The sequence below is a fragment of the Thermobia domestica genome, chromosome 13, assembly GCF_964235325.1.
Source record: "Thermobia domestica chromosome 13, izTheDome1.hap1.1, whole genome shotgun sequence".
Lineage (NCBI taxonomy): Eukaryota > Metazoa > Arthropoda > Insecta > Zygentoma > Lepismatidae > Thermobia > Thermobia domestica.
In genome coordinates, this window is record NC_137466.1 from 135371927 (window position 1) to 135393758 (window position 21832).

The 21832-nt window shown below is 34.3% G+C and overlaps 1 protein-coding gene across 2 annotated transcripts in view; it reads left to right on the forward strand.

The window, feature by feature from the left end:
- LOC145668536 (calcitonin gene-related peptide type 1 receptor-like) overlaps window positions 1–21832 on the forward strand; it is a 1245332-nt gene that overhangs the window by 672438 nt on the left and 551062 nt on the right. For both annotated transcript variants that reach the window (XR_014128034.1, XM_081736520.1), the window contains exon 4: window positions 17025–17075. Coding sequence is in view for 1 of the 2 variants with exons in the window: in XM_081736520.1 (XP_081592646.1) it covers window positions 17025–17075 (51 nt within the window). In the remaining variant the exon portion in view is untranslated. The remainder of the gene's footprint in view (window positions 1–17024; window positions 17076–21832) is intronic.

Consider the following 21832-nt stretch of genomic DNA (forward strand, 5'->3'; position numbering starts at 1 on the left):
TTTGTTCACAGCGAATGGAGAGCCTGTACCGACTCGACGGTAGTCGTACTCATTTGTTTAGACTCACAAATATGCAGTTTGCTCATCGATCAAACGTTCTTCTGTAAACAACATGGTCGACCGATCCTCGGTGCGTCCACTACACTATTTGTCTCCTAGAGCTCGTCGTGCAGTCGCATGAGAGAGGATTTGTTTGGAGCATCTGTTCCATAGTTCTCTGTGTGTGTTTTCTGGATCGAAGCATAACTGCTGGTGCAGATGTACTTTGTCGGAATGAAATACGGTGTTGTAAAATACAGGGTATATTTGTTTAGTTATTCACCCCCATATAACGAAAGAATCTATCTATCTATCTATCTATCTATCTATATATATATATATATATATATATATATATATATATATATATATATATATATATATATATATATAGATAGATAGATAGATAGATAGATAGATAGATATAGATATAGGTAACTTTTTTAGAGAGGCATCAATATTGTACAGGTAAAAGAGCACAGTTTTAAATTTACTCGAACAGCTCCAAAAAGTTTACTGAAGTATATCTTTGTACACCCATGTAAATTATAGGAGCAGCAGCACTTGGTAAGAAGTGTTTACGTTTGCAAAATTAATACTTTTTCATAAATGTTATTCATATTCTTGCATATCTCGAATTTCTAAAATCAGAAAGAGTAGTTTCTAGAGTTGTTTGAGTTTGTAAACGTTGGCTGAAAGGAAAAGGAATAAAGCGAATTTTTGAAATGAAAATCAAATTAAATCTTTCAGTTTTATTACAGGAAACGGTGATGATGAGAAATAAGTGCAATGGTAGAATGGAAGAAATGGTAGAAACCTGAGAAAGCCCAAGGATACGGTGTTTGTCCGCCACGAAATTCATTTGGAGCGAGCTGGGATCCAAGTGCACCAGAAGGAAACGCTCTACCACTGAGCCACCGCGTCCCGCGAATTTTGAGCTTGAAGTAGCTATACATGAGTAGTTCCAATTGAGACCAACAATAGACAAAACCCAGATACACTATGAATAAATTAAAATATCTATGCTAATCCAAATGAAGTCAAAATGTAGGCGAAGAATTACTATTAACGAGATTAAAAGAAGACAAAATCACAATCACTAATTATGTACAATAGTTAAAATCAATTCTTATGGAATATTGGAGAAAAGATTCAAAATCATATAGAAAGTATCTTACGTTATCAAAGTACCAGAAATCTCTTTAAGAGCGTGTTCCAGTATTACTTATATCTGAAATTAATGGTATTTTTGACACTCATTATGGGTGAAATTTTCAGGTATTTATATTTCAAAGGACGTCGAGCTCCCACGCAATTAACTAGAAAATTACATAGTTGCTATCACAACCAGAAAGTTTGATATGTAGAGGTGCTAAACATTTATTTATAATAAAAACCTTTTCTGATTGATTTCAGGAAAGCTAAACTTCCTTTTAGATATAAATACCTGGAAACTTAATCCGTAATTAAATCTCAAAAAATATAGGATAAACTTCAAAACTAAGTATTGTTGAAGTACTTTTATGAAATTTATTTTACCTTGATGATGTGAAATATCCTCTATATGATCTTGGAAAGCAGAAGAGTTTCATAAAAGTTGTTTTCGACCAAAACTTTAAATATATATCTTTGGATTTTTAGATCTGTAGTTTCAAAATCTAATTCATCTCCTTAAGAGATTATTCAATATTCGAAATGTAAGGTAAAAAGAAGATCGAGGAGAAAAAAGCTCGAAGGATAGACTTACTAGTTCAATATCTAGCTTTATGTGTGAGGAAAGTATACTATACGAAGTACTCACTTACAGCTTTTGTTGAGAAAACATGCTAGCAGAGTGACTGAGAGGATTTTTCAATTGAATTTAAAGGCCAGAAAAGGTCGAATAAAATTCACTTACTAAAGAAACAGGAACTATTGAAAGTAAAGAAAAAAATGTTTGGATGTTTTTTGTATTGTAGATCAATTTTGTTCAAGCCTTGTTTGGTTAAAGCTTAGCCTTGTACAGAAGAAAAAAGAGCCCAACAAATTTCAACCCACTTCACAAAAGCATTGACCTAAAAGGAACAAAAAAAGTCTCTCTATCCTTCTCTAGTTCTTGAAGAACCATTTTAAGGAGTGTTCATTGGTTAACGTTCGCGATTCTCTCATATATACGTACGAGCTCTAAACGTGTAAAAGCTAGTCTCTTTGTTTCTTTTCTGGTACTTTTCGGGTCTTCTCTCTCTCTCTCTCTCTCTCGGTCGTCGTTTTCAGTGTACTTGAATTCGAGCTTTGGGCGTGACGAGAGCGCACTTCCATTGAACGAAATAAAGTACTATTGCTATTGAAGAGATGTTCATTCGTTCCCTTGACTCTCTTTTCTTCTTCTATCTTTATCTCCCATCTTTATTTACTTGCTGTTTCTCTTATTGGAAGTAGAAAAAACTCCCTCACCATGGTTGAGAAACGATATTCTTATTCACTTTCTTTCACTTCTGAAGCATCGTAGACCAAAGCGAAACAAAGCAATTGAACAAATGTCTTATGTGTGTGTTTATATATATATATATATATATATATATATATATATATATATATATATATATATATATATATATAACTTAGTCTTGAGAAATCTCCAGAGGTTGAGACTAATGTTGAGTCTTCTTTCCTTCATTTTGTTTCTTTTACACGTATATATACACACAAATACACAGTTACGAGGCTCGAAATCAATTTGTGCAAACTACTAAGTTTTCTACACATTTCTCACAGGAATTTGTGCAGACATTAAATTTTTTTTTTTTATCGGGAATTCATTGACTCAGAATGACAGTGCGTGCACTACACTGGAAGATATTTTTATACTCGCATATAACTACAAGTAATGTTATCAAACGTTTTATTAGTCAATCACTGTTAAATTATTATGATGATTTACATGAAAAATACTAATGATATTAAAATATTTATATTTAAAGAATTAACGGTATTAAATCCGCCACCCAAAGGTATAAGACTGTATTTACAGATTTGGCCGAAATTCAATTATTAACAACAGGCAAATCATACGACTATGGAGTGTTAACTAACAAAAGGAGAAAGTCGTATGTATAATATTGGCGACTTTATCATATAGTCTAGTAAAATAAAGTTTTAATAAGACGTTTTGAAAAATAAGTTGAAGATTTGTGGAGATTTTTCGGAATTATGTTCTAATTAATATACTAGGAGCTCCAAAGAATATTCTTTGGGGAAATGACGCAATCTTGAATTCTTGCATTTTAGGATGTAGATTATAAGTAAGTTACTTTTGTTTCCAATTAAAATTTTAAGGCCAAATTAATAAATTGGAAGATTAAATAAAGATATACATACCTACTTTTGGGTCACCCTGTAGAATTTAACGTTTCTTAACCACTTTAATTGACTCATACATTTGTTATATGTAAGGAAAAAATATAATTGTTTTTATATTAGTTTGGTTGGTGTAATAGAAATCAGAAACTCAACAATTATTGTCATTCTGCAATGTTGTTGAAATTATCTCAGAGAGAAGGTGTCTACTACTTCATCGTCACCAACATTGTCACAAAATTATATTGGATTCTATCATCTGTAGACAGTGCAGTATATACACATATAAAATCAGCTTAGACCACCTCTGAGGCACTCACACTATCATTCGAATTCAAATTTACAGTTGCAAGATATTGTCCATTGCAACTTTTTGTTTTCTGAGATGAGGAGACTTCTTTCAACTTGACGTATAACATCCACGAAGCTTCAAACCAGCATTTAGATGTACCTACGGTTTCCGTCAATTTTTTCCTTGCAGTATATCTGTGAATACTACTTTTAGTTGCTGAGTGAGGTCAGAATACTTCTTCAGAACTTCTAGGAGAATTGTCATAAAACTTGTGACCAGAAACGCCTTCAAAGAGTCCGTGCGTTTGCATGGCCTGGTATTATGTAAACTACGGTATTTTGGCATAAACAAGTTCGTTCCTCTAAACCCTGGTAGAAATAATGGTTAAGAGCCCGCAAAAGACATAATCAAGTGGAAATCACCTAGACCTAAGGCTATACACGACCGCGAGCAGCTCTCTTCAGCAGCTAACAATAAGTCTAATGCCTTCGCGTAGAGTTATTGGCATACGTTTGTTGATTTCTGTGTTTACACTGACCTATGACAGAATAAAACAAGTTTAGTTTGTGGTAGGATTTGATGGAACAAAATTGATCAATGGGATGGCAGGATAACTGACTTAATATTCCGGTAAATCCTACAATGTTATGCTGCCCGCTTCATCCGAAGACAGGCTTATTTTGACAGCCTCACATTCACAAGGTATCGACAGGAGAAGCTTTTAGGATAGCCTTAGGATCCAGGAAGATTAACGGATTTAATGTCACCGCCAGAGTGAAGGTGTTTCACGTCTAGTTGCTTGTTGATAATGTGTCATATTCAGTATGCCTAGTGATTACAGATCAAATATCGTAAGATAAATTTTCGTCCTGGGAACAAGAGCACTTGCACTAACTGCATTTGCTAGTGCACTTTAAACGCCCTTTTGCGTGGAATATCTCGTGTTCACCTAAATTTTTCACAATATAATCTGCATTCTCAAAAAGAAATTGTAAATAATCTCATCTTCGACGGAAGGTCGACGGAGCGACGGAAGACTCAAATTTGACTATTTGTGTGTAGAACGCGCACTTTCCAAGATTCAAGAGTTGTCTTAACCCATATTTAGGATGAAAGTGCACATGGGCGAGCGACTGAAAATATTGTATGGGCAAATGTGACTCCTTTCCTATCGGTAGGTAAATCTTCATGGAGTTCCTTTTTTTAACGGATTATGACATTTATAATTTATTTCATGGTATCAAGCATTAAGTCTTCATCTCTACAGTACGGATCTTTGTTGGATAGATGTCGTTATCAGTGTACATATGAGCTCTAATATTGTATGGTATGATATTCGCCGCGGTTTTTACAGTTCACATCGTCTCTTCTGTATGTCTTTCTTTTTCATTGCACAACTTTTCTGTTGGCATTTTGTGTGATGTTCCAGTGCAACCAAGTATATTCTTTCTTCCAAGATAATATGCTCCGTTTAATTAATAATCTTCGACTCCCTAATCGTTCGTAAGAAATATTTGCAAGGCAAAAGAATCACGAAAAACACAAGTCATGCGCAATTATAAATGTTAGGTCCCCTCTAAAATCTCGTGATCCTATTGGTATCAGTCCCATTAATACTAGTCCCATATATGCTACCGAAGAGTAGGAAATAAAAGACTTTACATCAACTTGTAGGCAAAGCTCTTACTGACCAAATACCAATAATACTAATTCCCAATCACTTGGATTTACAGCAACATTCTCCATAAAATATATAACACGTAGTAAACCATAATGCCCCAAATTTAGTAATACTCCGGCCAGAATCATTGACCCACTAACTGGTGCCTTCGGGAGTTACAAGTGTTAATTTCTTTATCCTTGATCATACCCTAGACATTATTTTATGTTTTCTTCATTTTCCTTCTATTGGTTAGAGGAAAATGTAATTTCAATATTAATTTCATTAAAATTTTAAATTTTATTTTGTAATTACTTTAACAAACCATAGAGTACTTCCGCAGGGGATCGTAGGTCCGTTCGTTATTTTTCATGCCGTTTCGGGCAGTTGTCAGGAAGTAAGATAAATAGTGCAATTGTAATCTATTCCTCAGTCTGATTTAGTACAAAATGAGAGTGGAAGCAGAAATTATTCTTACAACGCTGAATCATTATATAAAAAATTATCATTTCTGTCTTGTGATGGTCGATGTTGAAATTGAAAAAGCCATATTTCTATAATTTAGGTTTAGGGTCAAGAAAGAATGATCTGTTCTTGGGAAAATAAATCCAAATCAAAAATAAATAAATAAAACATTTCTCTTTATTTTTACCGTTTTTGATCTGTTACCTGTTAATAGACGGACGATCATATGTATATTTAGAAAATATATAGTTGTAAACCTTAAAGTGTCGATATGCAAAATAAGATATTGTATCTTTTCCTGCTGTAAAAAATACATAGTTTTATTGTTGGAAATAGTGGAGGCACTGTTTTCTGATTGGTTTGAGGATGAATGGTTGGTTGCCTGTATTGAAGTTGAACGTCCTTTCCCCACCGAAGCTGTAAAAGACGTGTACCTATAATTTGAGATGAAATTCGAACCATCGTGATCCGTTCAAATTTCAAGACTCTCCTACCAAGAATCAAACCCAGAATACCGTGCACCAAAGGCGTAATGAGAGCTACTATAGCTCGCGCCGAATTGGCGTGTGGCATCAGCCAATAAGCTCGCAGTGCCCTGTTACTAAACCTTCAGGGAGGAATCTACTCATTCATAATTTTCCACACATACGAAGAAATTCAATTATGAATGATTAGATTCCTCTCTGAAGGTTAAGAAACAAGGTACTGGAGCGTTATTGGCCGACGCCACACGCCAATTCGGGTGACGTAGACTGACTAGTGCAAAGGGCGGTTTGACATTGAGAAAAGAAGATTGTACTATTTAACTGACAAAAGGCACTGAAGATATCCTTTCTAGTCTTATGGCTAGAGTGCTAGAATTAGTTAACGAGAACCAGAGTTCAATATTCAGCGATAAAGTATCGAACGAACTAATGATACAGGTTCATATTCCATTTTAAACAAGACCCCCTTCGTGGCTAAGTGGTTAGAATACGCGCTTCCACGTTAATCAATAGGTCCCGTTTTACATAGCATCGCTGCTAAAAGGGACGTTAAACTCAAAGTCAACTCAACTCAACTCCATTTTAAACTATATCTCGCCCTTGCTGCTGATAAAAGATATAAATACAATATAAGGGCTATTTGAAAAATGAGAACAAATATAAAGGCTATTTGAAACACAAATGACAAATGAATTGTGGAAAAGTCTTAGGTACTGAAACTGCACACTTCACTCTATTTTCATAATATTCGTCATAAACATTCAAGCACTTACGATAGAGTGATATAGTTTTCCTATACCATCATTGTACTATGTTGCTTGCTGTCAGTGGATTCAACCATGTTTTTTGACAGCTTTTTGATCTCATGCACAACGGGAAAGGGCTTTAGAAAAAGAATGAACTACTGACTGTAGCGTGGAACATATTCCACACATGATCCCTCAGTTTGAACCGAGTATCGAGACCGTACAGATATGACCACGAACGCTAGCCGTGAAATTGAGAAATATGTGCGAAAATTTTGAAAATTTTATCAAATGTGGAGTGTGATAATGTGTTTGATTCCCACTTGTTCCGAAAGTTGAAATACTGTCTGTCCGGAAAACACCTTATCATTATATTGCTGGTAAACTCAAAGAAACTTTGAATAATAGATGGAAATTACAATGACGGTATAGGAAAACTGATCTCACTCTATGATAAGTGTTTAAATGATATGAATATGTTAAAAGATAGAGTACGGTATATAGCTGCTATACGTGAAATATATTGCACACACCATTTCTGGTTTGTGTTTCACACCAAACGTTCTGCATGGGCTTCGTATAAGTACATCAAGGAAAACGTCCACGAATTAGGAAAGGTGTGCTATTGAAATTGGGATTTTTCGTAAAATATCAAAGAATGGATTCAAACTCCCCTTACGACTGTTGTTTGCACCCAGCTTCAACCCTTCTTAACTAGAGAGAATCGACATATCACACACAAGTTCTATAATACAGTACATAAAGAGGCACAGACAAGGGAATATTGGTAAATATAGCCTACTTTAAGATCATTATTAACAGGGAATTTATGGCACTTGTTTGAAGTTTAGAATAATCAAAACGGCAGTAAGTAAAGATAAGAGATAGTAATGTTACCCATGTTTTATACCAATTCTATGAAATTCATGAGGCTCATAGGTATCGTTGAACAATTATCACATTGGTGTTGTTGATTAGTTTCAGCGTCCCTTTCAACAACATATTCAATCAATGACGACGAATTTACAATATAAATCATAATGCTTTACATTGAAAAGGAATACTATTGAACTGGAAAATCAAAACAAAATATGCATAGTCGGTTCGAAGTCTATGCTGCCCAAAGTGCATTAATTTTATGTTGTAATAAGAGAATCTAGCTGTATTGGATACGTGTGTTTGTTTGACTACGTTTCATATTATGTGGACAGAGACTACACACACTCCCATGGAATTTCATTACTAATTGTATTGCGGCTATTTGCGATGAAATTCTCTAGAAACTGTGTCCAATTTAGTCATACAAGCAGGCACATATACATATACATCGACATAAAACTAGAAAACATCTGGCTCTTCGTCCGGTTTTCAGAAGATGAGGAAATAGAATTCATCGCATTCTGCTTTAACGCAACCGCTTTTTTGTTTTCGTTAAATTTTAAATTAATGTTATTCTTCAGAATTGTACGTTCAGAGTTGTAACAACATAGTTTCTGAGAAAATCAGGAGCACAGTATTTCAGAAGGGTAAGCACAAATCTTATAAAAGAACGCTGATGTTCCTTACTTTGGAAACTATATGTCAATATATACGTTTTGTATTTGACTTGGATTCTTCTAAACAGTAAAGATAATAATTCAGCATCTCCAATAGATGTATGTTATGATTAACAATTTCTTAAGTGTTATTATATTTATTTTATATTTCTCATTTCACATTTTCATCACCAGGATTTTTGATCATATACTAACTACCTACGTAGTATTCTAACTGAAACTTTTATTGCAAATGCTACTAATTAAAACTATGTAAACTGAATAATTAAAGATTTTCATCTCTAAAGATGTTAGAGAAAATAAATTGATTTTAATGGTTCTCAAATATCTTCCATGACTACATAGTTTTACAAGAATTATTTACGTCATTGTTAGGAGTATGTGTATCACCATTAAAAAATATAAACGACAATAAATACAATCTGCGATTTAACGTGTATTTTTTACATCCTTAATAAATAAATAAATAAATAAATAAATAACATGTTTCAGCAGGATAAACACTTTTTATTGTTATTATCAACGAACAAAATACATTATAGCACCTAAAAAATTCGGTTTTCTCGATTTTGTTTAAAATCATGCAGAGCAATATACCCTCAAGAATGTAATTTTGTTTAGTCAGATGTTATATCTATATCTATCTATCCGTCTCTATCTATCTATCTATCTATCTATATATATATATATATATATATATATATATATATATATATATAGATAGATAGATAGATAGATAGATAGATAGATAGATAGATAGATATAGACAGATAGATATCAATAGCTTGGAAGAAGACAGTGATAAGCGTCATTTTTCTAAGTTTCGACTTAACCGGAAAGGAAAGCTCAACATTCTCATGCAATGCAATACAATAACACATAATAAAAAGCTCCCTCTGCCGTATACAGATGCAATTGCAAACTTAAACAACCTGCATAGTGTTCTCTGGTCCGATTCCAACCCATTTCACCTAATAATTCAATTTTACGGGAGCTTAGCATTGTCTTCCTCCGAGCATATAATATGCGTTCGATAGATATGGATATCTATAAGTTAGATTCTAAGAATAAAAACTAAAATAACGTTTTACAGTGACATATTCATATCTGGAACATAGGCTCAAAAGCTCAATCCTTAGTTAGTCTTGGAAAATAATAAAGATTGTAAGCGTGCAGTTATCACAACAAGAATGTTTTCTATACACTTGCAGGTGTACATTACTTCCTAACATATGAATTTAGTTTAAAAGTATCTAAAATATTAAACAGTAAAGAAATTGTACTTAAAGCATCGATTAAATTGCAATTAATTTGGGAACAAATATCAAGTTATCAATCTATGTAACTGTATTTCAAGCCAGTTTAAAAGTATTTTACACCAGTAATAGGAGATTATATAGATGTCTGTATAATAAACATAAGAGAAATAGATCGAACAGTAAAGACCGTAGATTAACATTGGTCATTCGAACCACATGTCCATCTGATAGAACGAATCAAAATCTTTCTGAATATTTTTGTGAAATTGTTTAGATCTCTCGTCAATTTCTAAATGTCTTGTTTATAATTACTCCTTTTTTTCTTTAACAACATTTTTAAATTTACTGTATATGCTCACAACGAATCATTTCAGAATAGTTATATTCATAATCACGGTAATAGTGGCCTATTACTTAAAAGAGTCGTTGGGGCATGGAATCTCAGTGGTAACACCCTTTTCTTTGGTGTAAGGGTTCCTGGTTTGTTTCAAGGTCATCTGTAGTTGTGGTGAATAACATCATGTTCGCCGGTTTTCTCTAGATTCTGCCGTTTCCTCGCATTTTTCATTGCGCTAATTATTTCCTATTCATTAGTTACCATTAGCATCCGTTTTCCTTTAAACTAAGAGACACAGTGTGGGAGGTTGAATTGATTATTTGTTTTTATATTTAAACTTCCAAACGATGCTATGTGTAAGTATCGGAAGTCTTGTAGAATGCTTTGTTCGTTTGTCTCCGTGTCAAAAAAATAGCAGACCAAAACTGGTTCAGTTTAACGTCCTACGATTATGTCCTTCAGGCTAAGGGAGACGATGATTAAAGCAATTGAATAATGGTGGAAAAAATGGTAGAATGAGAAAGTGGGAGGAAACGAGAGTACCTAGAGACAACCCACTGACATGGAATATTGTCTTTTGGTGACCATGTTATGGACAATCAAATTTGGAATTTTCACTTAGTCAAATCTCTCTTAAAAATTGGTATTTCGAAAAAATAGAAAATGAAATTTCTATTTTAACCGTTTCATAGTTTCTCATCGATACTGAAAGAGACAATAATGATGAGAAAAAACAAAATAGTGGAATGAAAAAAGACAATGGGACAAAAAAGAAGAACCCCGACAAAATCTTACGCCCACGGTGTTTGTCCACCACAAAAAAATCTACTTGAAACGAACTGGAACTCCATGCACGAAATATCATCTACAGTAAATAAACTGTTAATAAATGTTAATTTGAGACATCGGTAGTTAAATATTAAGGCAGTAGATTAGCTATGTTGAAGATGCAATATGTACCCATGTTAAAGATTAGCTCTTAAAAAATGAAAGGACAATTTTCTCCTAACTAGATTAACTGAAATAAAGTGAAAAAACCATGGGCAAATAATGTTTCAATAACAAACGAGTATTTTTGTTTCTCTTCTCTTTTGTGCTGAACAGTGAATTTTATTATCCTTTATTACATATACGTATGTCTGTCAATATCGATTAGAATGACTTGTGTTAACTAAAAATTGATTTACTGCGGAATTCATTTTTATGAAATATTTGCTTTCATATTCTTTTTTTTTTAGAAAAGAAAAAAAAGAAAAGCAAAGTAACACTGGTTCAAATGGTACATGCTTCAATATATATTTTCTTTCTTTACAAAATTAATTGGAAGTAACTTGTCGTTTCTGATAGATTTATGGATAAGAAATTACCTTTAAATTTGTTACTCTATAGAAAATTAAACATTTGGAGATTAGCTTGTATTAACAATGTTTTATTCCCGTGGATAATTTATTACTTAATGCCCAGTACACAATGTTATGTTTCTTGAAAGAGCTCAATCTACTAGTTCGTAATTATTTCATATAGTCGCATGAGAACCAAAGAAACAACTCCATTTTCGTAGGTTTACAGCTGAGAGGACAAAAATATTATTTTCTTAGAAAGATGTGTTTTTAATAAGATGGTAATTGGGCTACATTACAACAGATGATCGACAAGGAGAACAGATTCCATTTACACCAAATGGGGCTTCCAAAATTATGTCCAAACATGAAGAAAACGAAAACAGTATTTTTGGAGTTACGTTCCCCTGGTTCTCACGCGACGATATATTAATACCTATTTTAAGACCCTACCCTGATCTAGTGTCTAGTATATGAGCCTCTACTACAAATTGTTAAACATTAACATTAAAAAATTAGAAAGCATTAAGTTGGTTTAGGTTCAACTCTCAACGCTAGGTCCAGACCCTATATAGCCTCAGTGCTCAACAGGAATATTAAACATCAACAAACACACAAATAATATTATTTTAAGCTCTTTAAATAAAACTACAATGATAGTGACGAAAGAGGAGGCAGTGTCTCAGTGATAGAGCGCTCACCTTTGGTGTGTTAAGTCACGGTTTGATACAAGTCCTTGTTGAGTGAACTTTGTGATGGACAAACACCGTGTGCGTTGGTTTTCTCATGGTTCTCCTGTTTCTTCCCACTTCCGTCATTCCACTATCATTCTCCATTATCATTACCGTCTCTCTTAGCCTCAGACCATAATCATAAGACGATTAACCCAAAAAATTATGGAATTGAGTAATTTGATTTACAAAATTATTTCAAATTTTCCTGAAAGACTGAAAACGTTTAGCAATGATAACTAAAATCAATTGAAGACTTTGGGGATAAAACCGCCAAGTCCAAAGAGTGAAAGTGAAAAAGGGACAGCTTCACGAGAGTTTCATCATCCGATTTTCTTCAAACTTGGCACATATATACTAGACTGGAAAAACATCATGTATTTTTTTTTGTTTCTTTCGGAAAATATGTTAAGGAGGCAAAGTATCCCTTTTCAAAAAAGGGCCCCCTTGATTAAAAGGATCACATTAGAGGAACAAAACTCTGCCGATGTAAAGTTAACTTCAAAGTGAGAAATATTTGTTTTGTCGTGTTTGCGAGAAAAGGGTTGCAGGGGCAATAGCACCCTTCGAAATGACAAAGAACTTCGCACAATCCTTACGGAAATTGGATTTCGGTGGAATTGCTTGAAAAATGTTCTAGATATTGTATTCCTAAGAAAAAATCTCACGGGCACAAACACAAATCACTGACCATTTGGCCACTACAGAACCACTTTTTTGAAAACAGCCGAAGATAACGACATTCTCGATTTCCATGAAAATGACTGAAACTGTGATATGTTGTAGATGATGTGATCCTGAGAAGAAGTCTCAATAGGCACAACCCCAATCACTTACCGTTTGGCCACTACAGGGTCGCTTTTTTGGAAACAGAAGATAACGGAATTCAGGATTTCGGTAGAATTGCTTGAAACTGTGATATGTTGTAGATATTGTGTTTCTGAGGAAAAGTGCTAACGGGCACAACTACCACTCACTGATCGTTTTTCCACTACGAGGCCACTTTTTTGAAAGCAACCGAATATAGTGATGTTCTGGATTTATGTGAAAATGACTGAAACTGTGATATGTTGTAGATATTCTGATCCTGAGGAAAGGTCTTAATGGGGACAACCATTAATCGCTGACCATTGGTCACTACGAGGCCATTTTCCTAAAGCAGCCAAGGAGAAGATAGTGATATTCTGGATTACGGTCAAAATGAGAGAAACCGTGAAATGTTGTGGATATTGTTATCCTGAGAAAAAGTCTGAATGGACCCAACTACAAATCACTAATCGTTTGGTCACTACAGGGATACTTTCCTGAAAACAGACAAATATAACGATTTTCTGGATTTCGGTATGATTGAGTAAAACTGAGATATGTTGAAGATCTCAACACAAGGAAAAGTATTAATAGACAAAACCATTCAATTACAACCGTTTGGCCACTACAGGTACAGATTTAAAAAAAAACAGCCGGATATAACGATATTTTTGATTTCGGTGTAAACGAATAAAACTGATATGTTGTAGATGTGGTGATCCTCAGAAAAAATGTCTAGAGCTCTCCACGGCTTTCCTTTGTTCCGTAGTATGAAGATATGAATGTTGTCTATGCTTAAATGATGTTGGCCGCTACTCTCCTAATCCCTTTTTCTGGTTATGGGATACTACTTTTCAGTGTTTCATACAATTCTACCAAAATTTCAGAGTATTCTTATCTTCTGCTGTTTTAAAAAATGTGGCCCCGTAGTTCCAAAATGGTCACTGATTGGTGGTTGCGTGCATTAAGACTTTTTCTCAGGATCACCATATCTGCAACTTATCACTGTTTCAAGCAATTTCATCGAAATCCAGAATACCGTTACGTTCTGTACTTTAAAAAAAGAAAAAGTGGTTCTGTAGTGGCCAAAGGGACATTGGTTGGTGGATACGCCTGTTGAGACTTTTATCAGGATTACAATATCTACAACATATCACGGTTTCAAGCAATTTCATCAAAATCCAGAATATCGTTACCTACAGCTCTTTTTAAAAATTTGATCCAGTAGTGGCCAAACGGTCAGCGATTAATGGTTGTCCCCATTTAAGACCTTTTCTGAGGATCACAATATCTACAATATATCACAGTTTTAGTCATTTTTACCGAAATCCAGAACATCACTATCTTCGGTTGCTTTCAAAAAAGTGGCGTTGTAGTAGCCAAATGATCAGTGAGTGGTAGTTGTGCCCTTTAAAACTTCTTCTCAGGATCACAATATCTACAACTATCACAGTTTCAGTCATTTTTACTGATATCCAGAATGTCGTCATCTTTAGCTGTTTTCAAAAAAGTGCTCCTGCAGTAGCCAAACGGTCAGTGATTTGTGGATTTGCCGTTGAGATTTTTCTTAGGAACACAATATCTACAACATAACACGGTTTCAAGCAATTCCACCGAAATCCAATTTCGGTAAGGATTGTGCGGATTTCTTTGTCATTTCGAAAGCGGCCATTTCCCCTTGCAATTCTTTTCTTGCAAAAACGACAAAATATATATTTCCTACTTTGAAGTCATCTTTTCATCGGCAGAGTTTCGTTTCTTTAATGTGGCAATGTTAATCAAGGGTATCCATTTTTGAAAAGGGGTTCTTTGCCCCCTTTAAACTACTTTCCTAAAGAAACAAAAAATACGTGTCGATTTATTTTTAGCCTAGTATATATGTGCCAAGTTTGAAGAGAATCGGATGACAAGAAATACTTGTGAAGCTACCCTCTTTACACTTTCACTTTTTGGGTATGACGGGTTTTTGCCCCAAAATCTTCAGTTTTTTTTAGATGTAAAATTGTAACATTAAGTACATAAAATGTTTCAAATGTTATTATATATAATATAGTCTAAAGATAGCACGTGAAACTCATGATACTACAAACAAAATATAGAGGACTATCAATAACGGAAGCACATGGAGTTGGAAATACGTCAGATGTCTCAGTTAGCAACAGTCAGATAACAATCGCAGCACTGGGCTCTTATAATGTTGCGTTAGAGCATCCAGTGAACTACGTGAGAGACAGTAGAACAGCAGTGTGTAGTGAACTGAACAGATGGTAATAGTGTAAAATGGGCGACCTCTCTGATTTCCGAACAGTGCAAATTGTTGGCGCTCGGTTATGTGTTGCGAGCGTGACGTATGTTGCAAGTGTGTTGAGTGTATTTAGATGGACAATATTCAAGGTAATGAGGTCTACAAAACTGAATTCTAAACGACATTGGTGAAGAGGAATAGTGATCGAGAGAAACCTCTAGGTAACAGGTCACGTCCAAGATTAAAGTGGGTTGTCATTCAAAGCCGTCGTAAGATTTGCACTCCAGGTAGCGGAGGAACTGAAGCAGAAGACCTCACAGCCTGTTTTGTAAATAACAGTCCGTCTTGAGTTAATTGATATGGACATACGGAGTCGGATTGCACGAATGAAACCGTTGATAAGGGACTCTTACTCAAGCACAATGACAATGGTACTGCGAACATGCGACATGGACAGTTGATAACTGGAAATGTTTGCTATAACTGAATGAGTCACATCTCACCTTATTGAAAACCATGGACCTTGTTTATGTGTGGTGGACGCACGAAGAAGCGTAGTTTCACAGTGCCTCCGTTTAATTGTTAAGCATGGCGATGGTTTTATGTTTCCGTGGACCGCAATATTCTGGTTTTCAGTGGATTCTGTGCTTGTGCTTACCGGTCGCGTCACTGCCCGTAATTATGTAGGATTTTAGGGAACCATATACATCATATGATTTAGCTGGTGTTTCCGAGCAATGACGTCATATTCTAGAAACATCGAGATAAGATGAAACAGCTCCCCTGGTTGGCTCAATACTCGGACTTGTGGTCTGTTTTGAAGACACAAATCTAACGCAGATTTCCTCTTCAATCCTCTCTCACGGAACTGTGCGATAAACTGCACGTGAAATGATGTAATATTTCACTTGTTAACATTCGCAACCTCTATGACTTGTTTCCGCACCGCACCAGAGATGTTTTGTGGGCAAAAGAAAGTCAAACGCTATGTTAATTTGGCAAGTTACACTTTCTTAGGCGTTGCCATTATTATGGTAACCATCTGTATCTCTTGCTTGATACATTATCTCCTATCTGTAGCAGCGAATTAAATTATGACTCGCCATCACTTTTGTAATAGTTTGTTTACACATGAGAGTAGTTAATAAAATTTAAAATTAAATTAAACTTATATTTCCTCTACTTAATCATACATTTAGACAAACATCATACATGCCTCGTATAAACCACCTGTTCTGAAGCAGAGCGTTTATTGTGATTTAGGGTAGAACCTATTTTCCCCTCTTTGACTATACGTTACGCTTTAACGATGCGTTTTTATAGCTTTAAGTAGAAAACAAATGGTCTCCACATACAGGGTGCAAATGACAGTTAATGATGTTGAATTTACTGCGTATGGCTAACCTTTGTCTCACTTTTCATTTTTATATGCTATAAATTTTTGATAAAGTCGGGATAGGGATAGTCATCAGAATCGTAAAGAATTTAATAATATTATCAGTCTTTTAAATACAATATAGACGTGTTTTTTTTAAAAAAAAAAAAAAACTAAAATGTACCACATTTCTATTAAAGAGCCATGTTTATTTATCTATTAACTTATTAGTCTTGAGAAACATTAAAAAGTTAGATAATACAACTTTTATAATTGTTATTTCATTAAATATGATATTTGATATTATGATATTGTATGCTTATCTTTTCTTTCTTTTTTTCATTTTTTTAGTGCAGTGCATTCATGTCTGACTACACGAGTAAATCTGGTTCCCATTTATCAGTAAGTATTTAAATTTCATTTTAAAAATATTTTTCCCATTGATTTTGCTAATTCAAAGTTTTATTTTCTCTGTTATATATATATATATATATATATATATATATATATATATATATATATATATATATATATATATATATATGGTACCTGATGAACAGCAGACGTCGTAGAGAACAGTCGTGGGTACTAAACATGTAGGGAAATATTTACTAAATAAAGGGGTTTTCCGACTCTCATTTATTAAAGCTATTTAGTCATTTTGATGAAGACTTTTCGTTGCTAAAATATTGTTTATATATTTCATATAGCTATATACACAATATGAGATTTAGCCTACAGCATAACATGAAATGTTTCATGCAACCTATAGTGCATAGCTATGAATGTCAAACTAAAGGTTAAACAAGGCTAAGTGCACATCGTAAGTAGGATGTTATAATTGTGTTTGTAAATGATTTAGTATAGGATATTAGTATGAAGGTTTTAATCAAACGAATCGATACCACAAGAATAAAAAAATGGATATTAGGTGTAACGCTTAGATTTGTTAATAACCGAACGTTGTTTATGATAATCGTTGTGTAAATTTACAATCGATGTGTATCTGATGCAATTGTGGAATATCTGTTCAAAACTAGATGTTATGGGTATGTAACCTAGTAAAAGAGTCCATAATTACCAATATGGAATTGTGGTTAATTTATCATTATTAGTTTAATGAGACATAAAGTTACTAAAGAAAGCAGTATTGCATCTTTGCTATCGATGAGTATTCATGCAGTTTATTAGAAAATGTATACTTATTGGTATGTGGGTTGTTTTTAATAATTCTATCTCAAGCGAATAATTATGGAAGAATTGTAAGTGATAATGATGGAAAGAAATCAGAAAATCTCAAAATTCAGATGACATGGGATCGAACTCAGACTCTTTGTACCAAACCTGAATGTTCTATATACAGAGTGGGTACAAAGTTGCTTTCTCCAATATGTGAAGAAATAACCTAAAAGAAGCTAGCTAACTTCACAATCTTTAATGTACTTACAAATACTATTGAAACTGTCTTCCACCAGTTCTATGTACAAGGTACATCTCTTCACCACTGATTTGCAAATATCAAGATGCAGTCAAAAATGGCATCCAATCTCTCGAATGATTCTTTGATTAGCTGTATCAAGAGATCCAAATGTTGCCATTGCCCGGAAATACCTTGTCTTTGACAATACCCCACATGTCCAAGTCGCATGGTGTGAGTTCGTTCGAACAAGGGGACCTATCTGTCGTACAACGACGACCAATCCATTCATCGAAATGTTGATCAAAGAAATTCCTCATAACACCAAAGTGAGTCGGTGCTCCACCGTGTTGCCAAGTGATCTGAATGTTTCCGTAACAAGAGTTATATTCATATTCTGAAGTGACAACTTTCTGCAAAATCTGAAGATATGTGTCACTGAAAACAGTGCCTTCAAAAGAGAATGGTACTATGACACTACCACTTTAAATACTCCCCCAAACAGTGACACCAAGGACGTTTAATTCTTTTGTCACAATTTCGTATGGATGCGTATTATTTTGATAAACATAATTGTGTCTGTTCACGTGACCATTTATCTTGAATGAGGTCTTATCTGCTCACAAAATTATTTTCCAGAAAAGTCTCTGCTAGCTTTATTCCGAATCAGAAAACACTCACAGAACTCAACATGCCGATCCGGATACATTCGTACAGTGCGTGTGCAGAAGATTTTGTCGGTAAGATGTTATCTTCAAATCATTCAACATGCTCCTTAAAGCGTATGTGTCCTTCTGAAAGACTTCTTCGAGCTAGATACATAACTCTGAGCAACAAGTTCAGTGTTTCCTTCATTTCGTACACTTCATAGTCATCCACTTCGTGGTAGAGCATATCCAGAACTGTAGCTTCGAATCGTTGGTTTAGATTTCTTATGGCTTGACGTGATGGTGGTTTCACACGTGGAAATCTCCTGAAGTTTGCTGACACTATACTTGTGTTTCCACCAAACTTGTACTACGAATACACCTTGTTCCTTTGTTAATTTGCGATTCATCTCAATAACTCTAATACACGGCACATCTTCAGTTAGTATAGAATTCTTAAACAAAACATGTATGAAAACATGATTACCAGTTTCAGCCGCACTAAAAGACACAATAGTGCCAATTCTAGCTCTAACCTATATATGTCCTTATCTTTTTTGTTTTGTATTTTGATTTATTTTGGAAAATAAATAGTTTTCGACCTATTCTTGGTGACCCGTGTCATTTCTTTTTGCTGATCTTCCATTGGCTAATTATGATACTGGGTCGAAAATGACACGGGGGGCAAATATATAAGCTTTAGCAATAACAAAATACATAAGTGGTTCGTTTTCAACCCGGGGGGCTTATATGGGGTAAAAAGAAAACCGCTCGCTGAAGCGTGCTTATTTCTTTTATTTCCTTACTTGTCTTAGTGACTGTGTGGCCATTCTGTATACGGAAAGGTTATCCAAAAAATTGGGAAAGCTTTGGTAAGTTTATAAAAATAAATCAAATCAATACTGGTACTTGAGGGCTTCGTTACGAAAGAATGATCTGTTGAATTTCGGTTTATAAGATTTTTGAACAAAAATAGGTCCTAAACTAATAGAATCAATTGGTACAGAAATAAGAGCTGGGTATTCTTGATTATTGCACGCGAAACATCAGTAAAAACAATGAGAACATGAAACTCAACGTTTACATAGTGGAAATACAAAATATCACATTACCACAGGGCTCAGCAAATCTCGTTTCCTGTGTTTGGACGGCATCGAGTTGCCCCGAGCAAGCCCATAGTAGGTAGCACAGCAATCCCTCTAAAATGCTTTTTTATGTATAACTCAGCGTTTCCAATCCCATCATAATAGTGATACTCTTTAGTATTCCAGTAGTGAAATCTCTAGAATTGGCTAACAAGATAATTGGTTTCAATTACTGAATCTAGTAAAGCAAAAATACTTGTAACATTCTCTATTGATAGCATCAATTTAACGAATTATGTATAGATTATTCACATTAAAAACATGGAATAACCCTCCAGATGCCTACTATATAAATGTATGCTTGTTTCTTATTTCTTAATCTTCTTTCTCTCCCATATTTTAAATTTGTTTTTATCCCTAAATTAATATTGTAAAGGATTACCATGTTGTAGAAAATCATTACCAGGAAATCAGAAAGCACACGTGCGCATTAAACAAATAAAATGACAGTTTCTAATCTAGTTATATCTGTTTTCGTGTTTTTTATTAGCTCAACATAAGAAATATGAATTAACAAAAAATATAACGAAATATTTTATGTACGCTTCAATTTCTGTTTACAAAGCAAGTGTAGTGTTCCTTTCATCAACGAGGCTATATGAGTCATGGACCTACAACTTAACGTCAGATCAGAGTCACATGAGCTTCCACCGGGAATTGAAATTGGGTCTTTCACACCAATAGCGGTGAGCTATGTTAACCATCTAACCACGAGATCAAGCCCAAGGAGTTATGAAAGTAGTGTTGTTTTTTTAATTAAAAAACTGGTAGTTGCGGGTGGACCATAGTCAGATAGTGTCTGGAACAATACTCAAACAGAAAAATAGCAGATATGCATTTATTTGTTTAAAAAGAACAGAAAGGTATTCCCGTGTAATTATGAGTTTTGGTCTTTTCGAAGGTCAAGACTTTCTAACTGTGAAAGGCTCTGCTACAACACTCGACATACGACTTCTAAGACGTTACGTGCAATATTTTTCGAACAGTAGGAACAAATCTATTTCACTTGCGAACCATACAGCCTATGGATGAAAATGATTATCAACCCCAAATGAACTTCTGTTTCTCCAAATGTACTACACACTATACCTTTTAATGATGAAGCTAACTTCATTTAGAGACAACGATTACAATAATTAAATTAGCCGCATGCAAGATGAGAAGATTATCATAGCTTATATTAATGTCTTTAGATCACCAGCAGACGTTTAAATATTTGGATTGCAACACCTGACTAAACCATCTTATCGTTAATCCACCTATACTACTAACAAATCTAAGGAAACTTATTTAGATCCATCTAAGTAAAGTATCTCCACCACTTTTCACATATTTCATACAGCTTTCAGATAGCATTCTCTTCTGAATTTGTAAGATTATATGTTTATCAAAGTAAAAGTCCTTTCCATTTTGCATATGATTTGTGGAAGTATTTAAATGATATTCATTCCAATAGATAGATAGGAAAAGGTAGTTTATTCCATAGTCTAGAGCTCCTTCGTGGCTAAGCGGTTAGCACACGCGCCTTTGGCGTGGGAGACTCGGGTTCGATTCTCGGCAGGAGCTCATGTGGTTCGGATTCCACGTTAATCAGTAGGTCCCGTCTCATATAGCCTCGCTGCTGAAAGGGACGTTAAGCCCAAAATCAACTCAACTATTCCATAGTCTACTTGATCTCGGACCTTTACTATGTGAAAAAATGAATATACAAACCACTCAAGGAATCCTAGCAAAGCTTTGTAAATCGTTTATTTTCAATTAATCCTATAATTGTAAAGTTGAGAGTGTAAGTTGAAATACACCTAAAGTTCAGATATTTAACTAAATTAGGCAGCGTAAAACTTTAAGTTAAAACATAGTTTATTGAAAATATATAAGTGTTATAGAAAGAGATGTAAAATAAATATGCAGTATAAAAATACGTATATGATTGTAAAAAAAAGAGTGCTT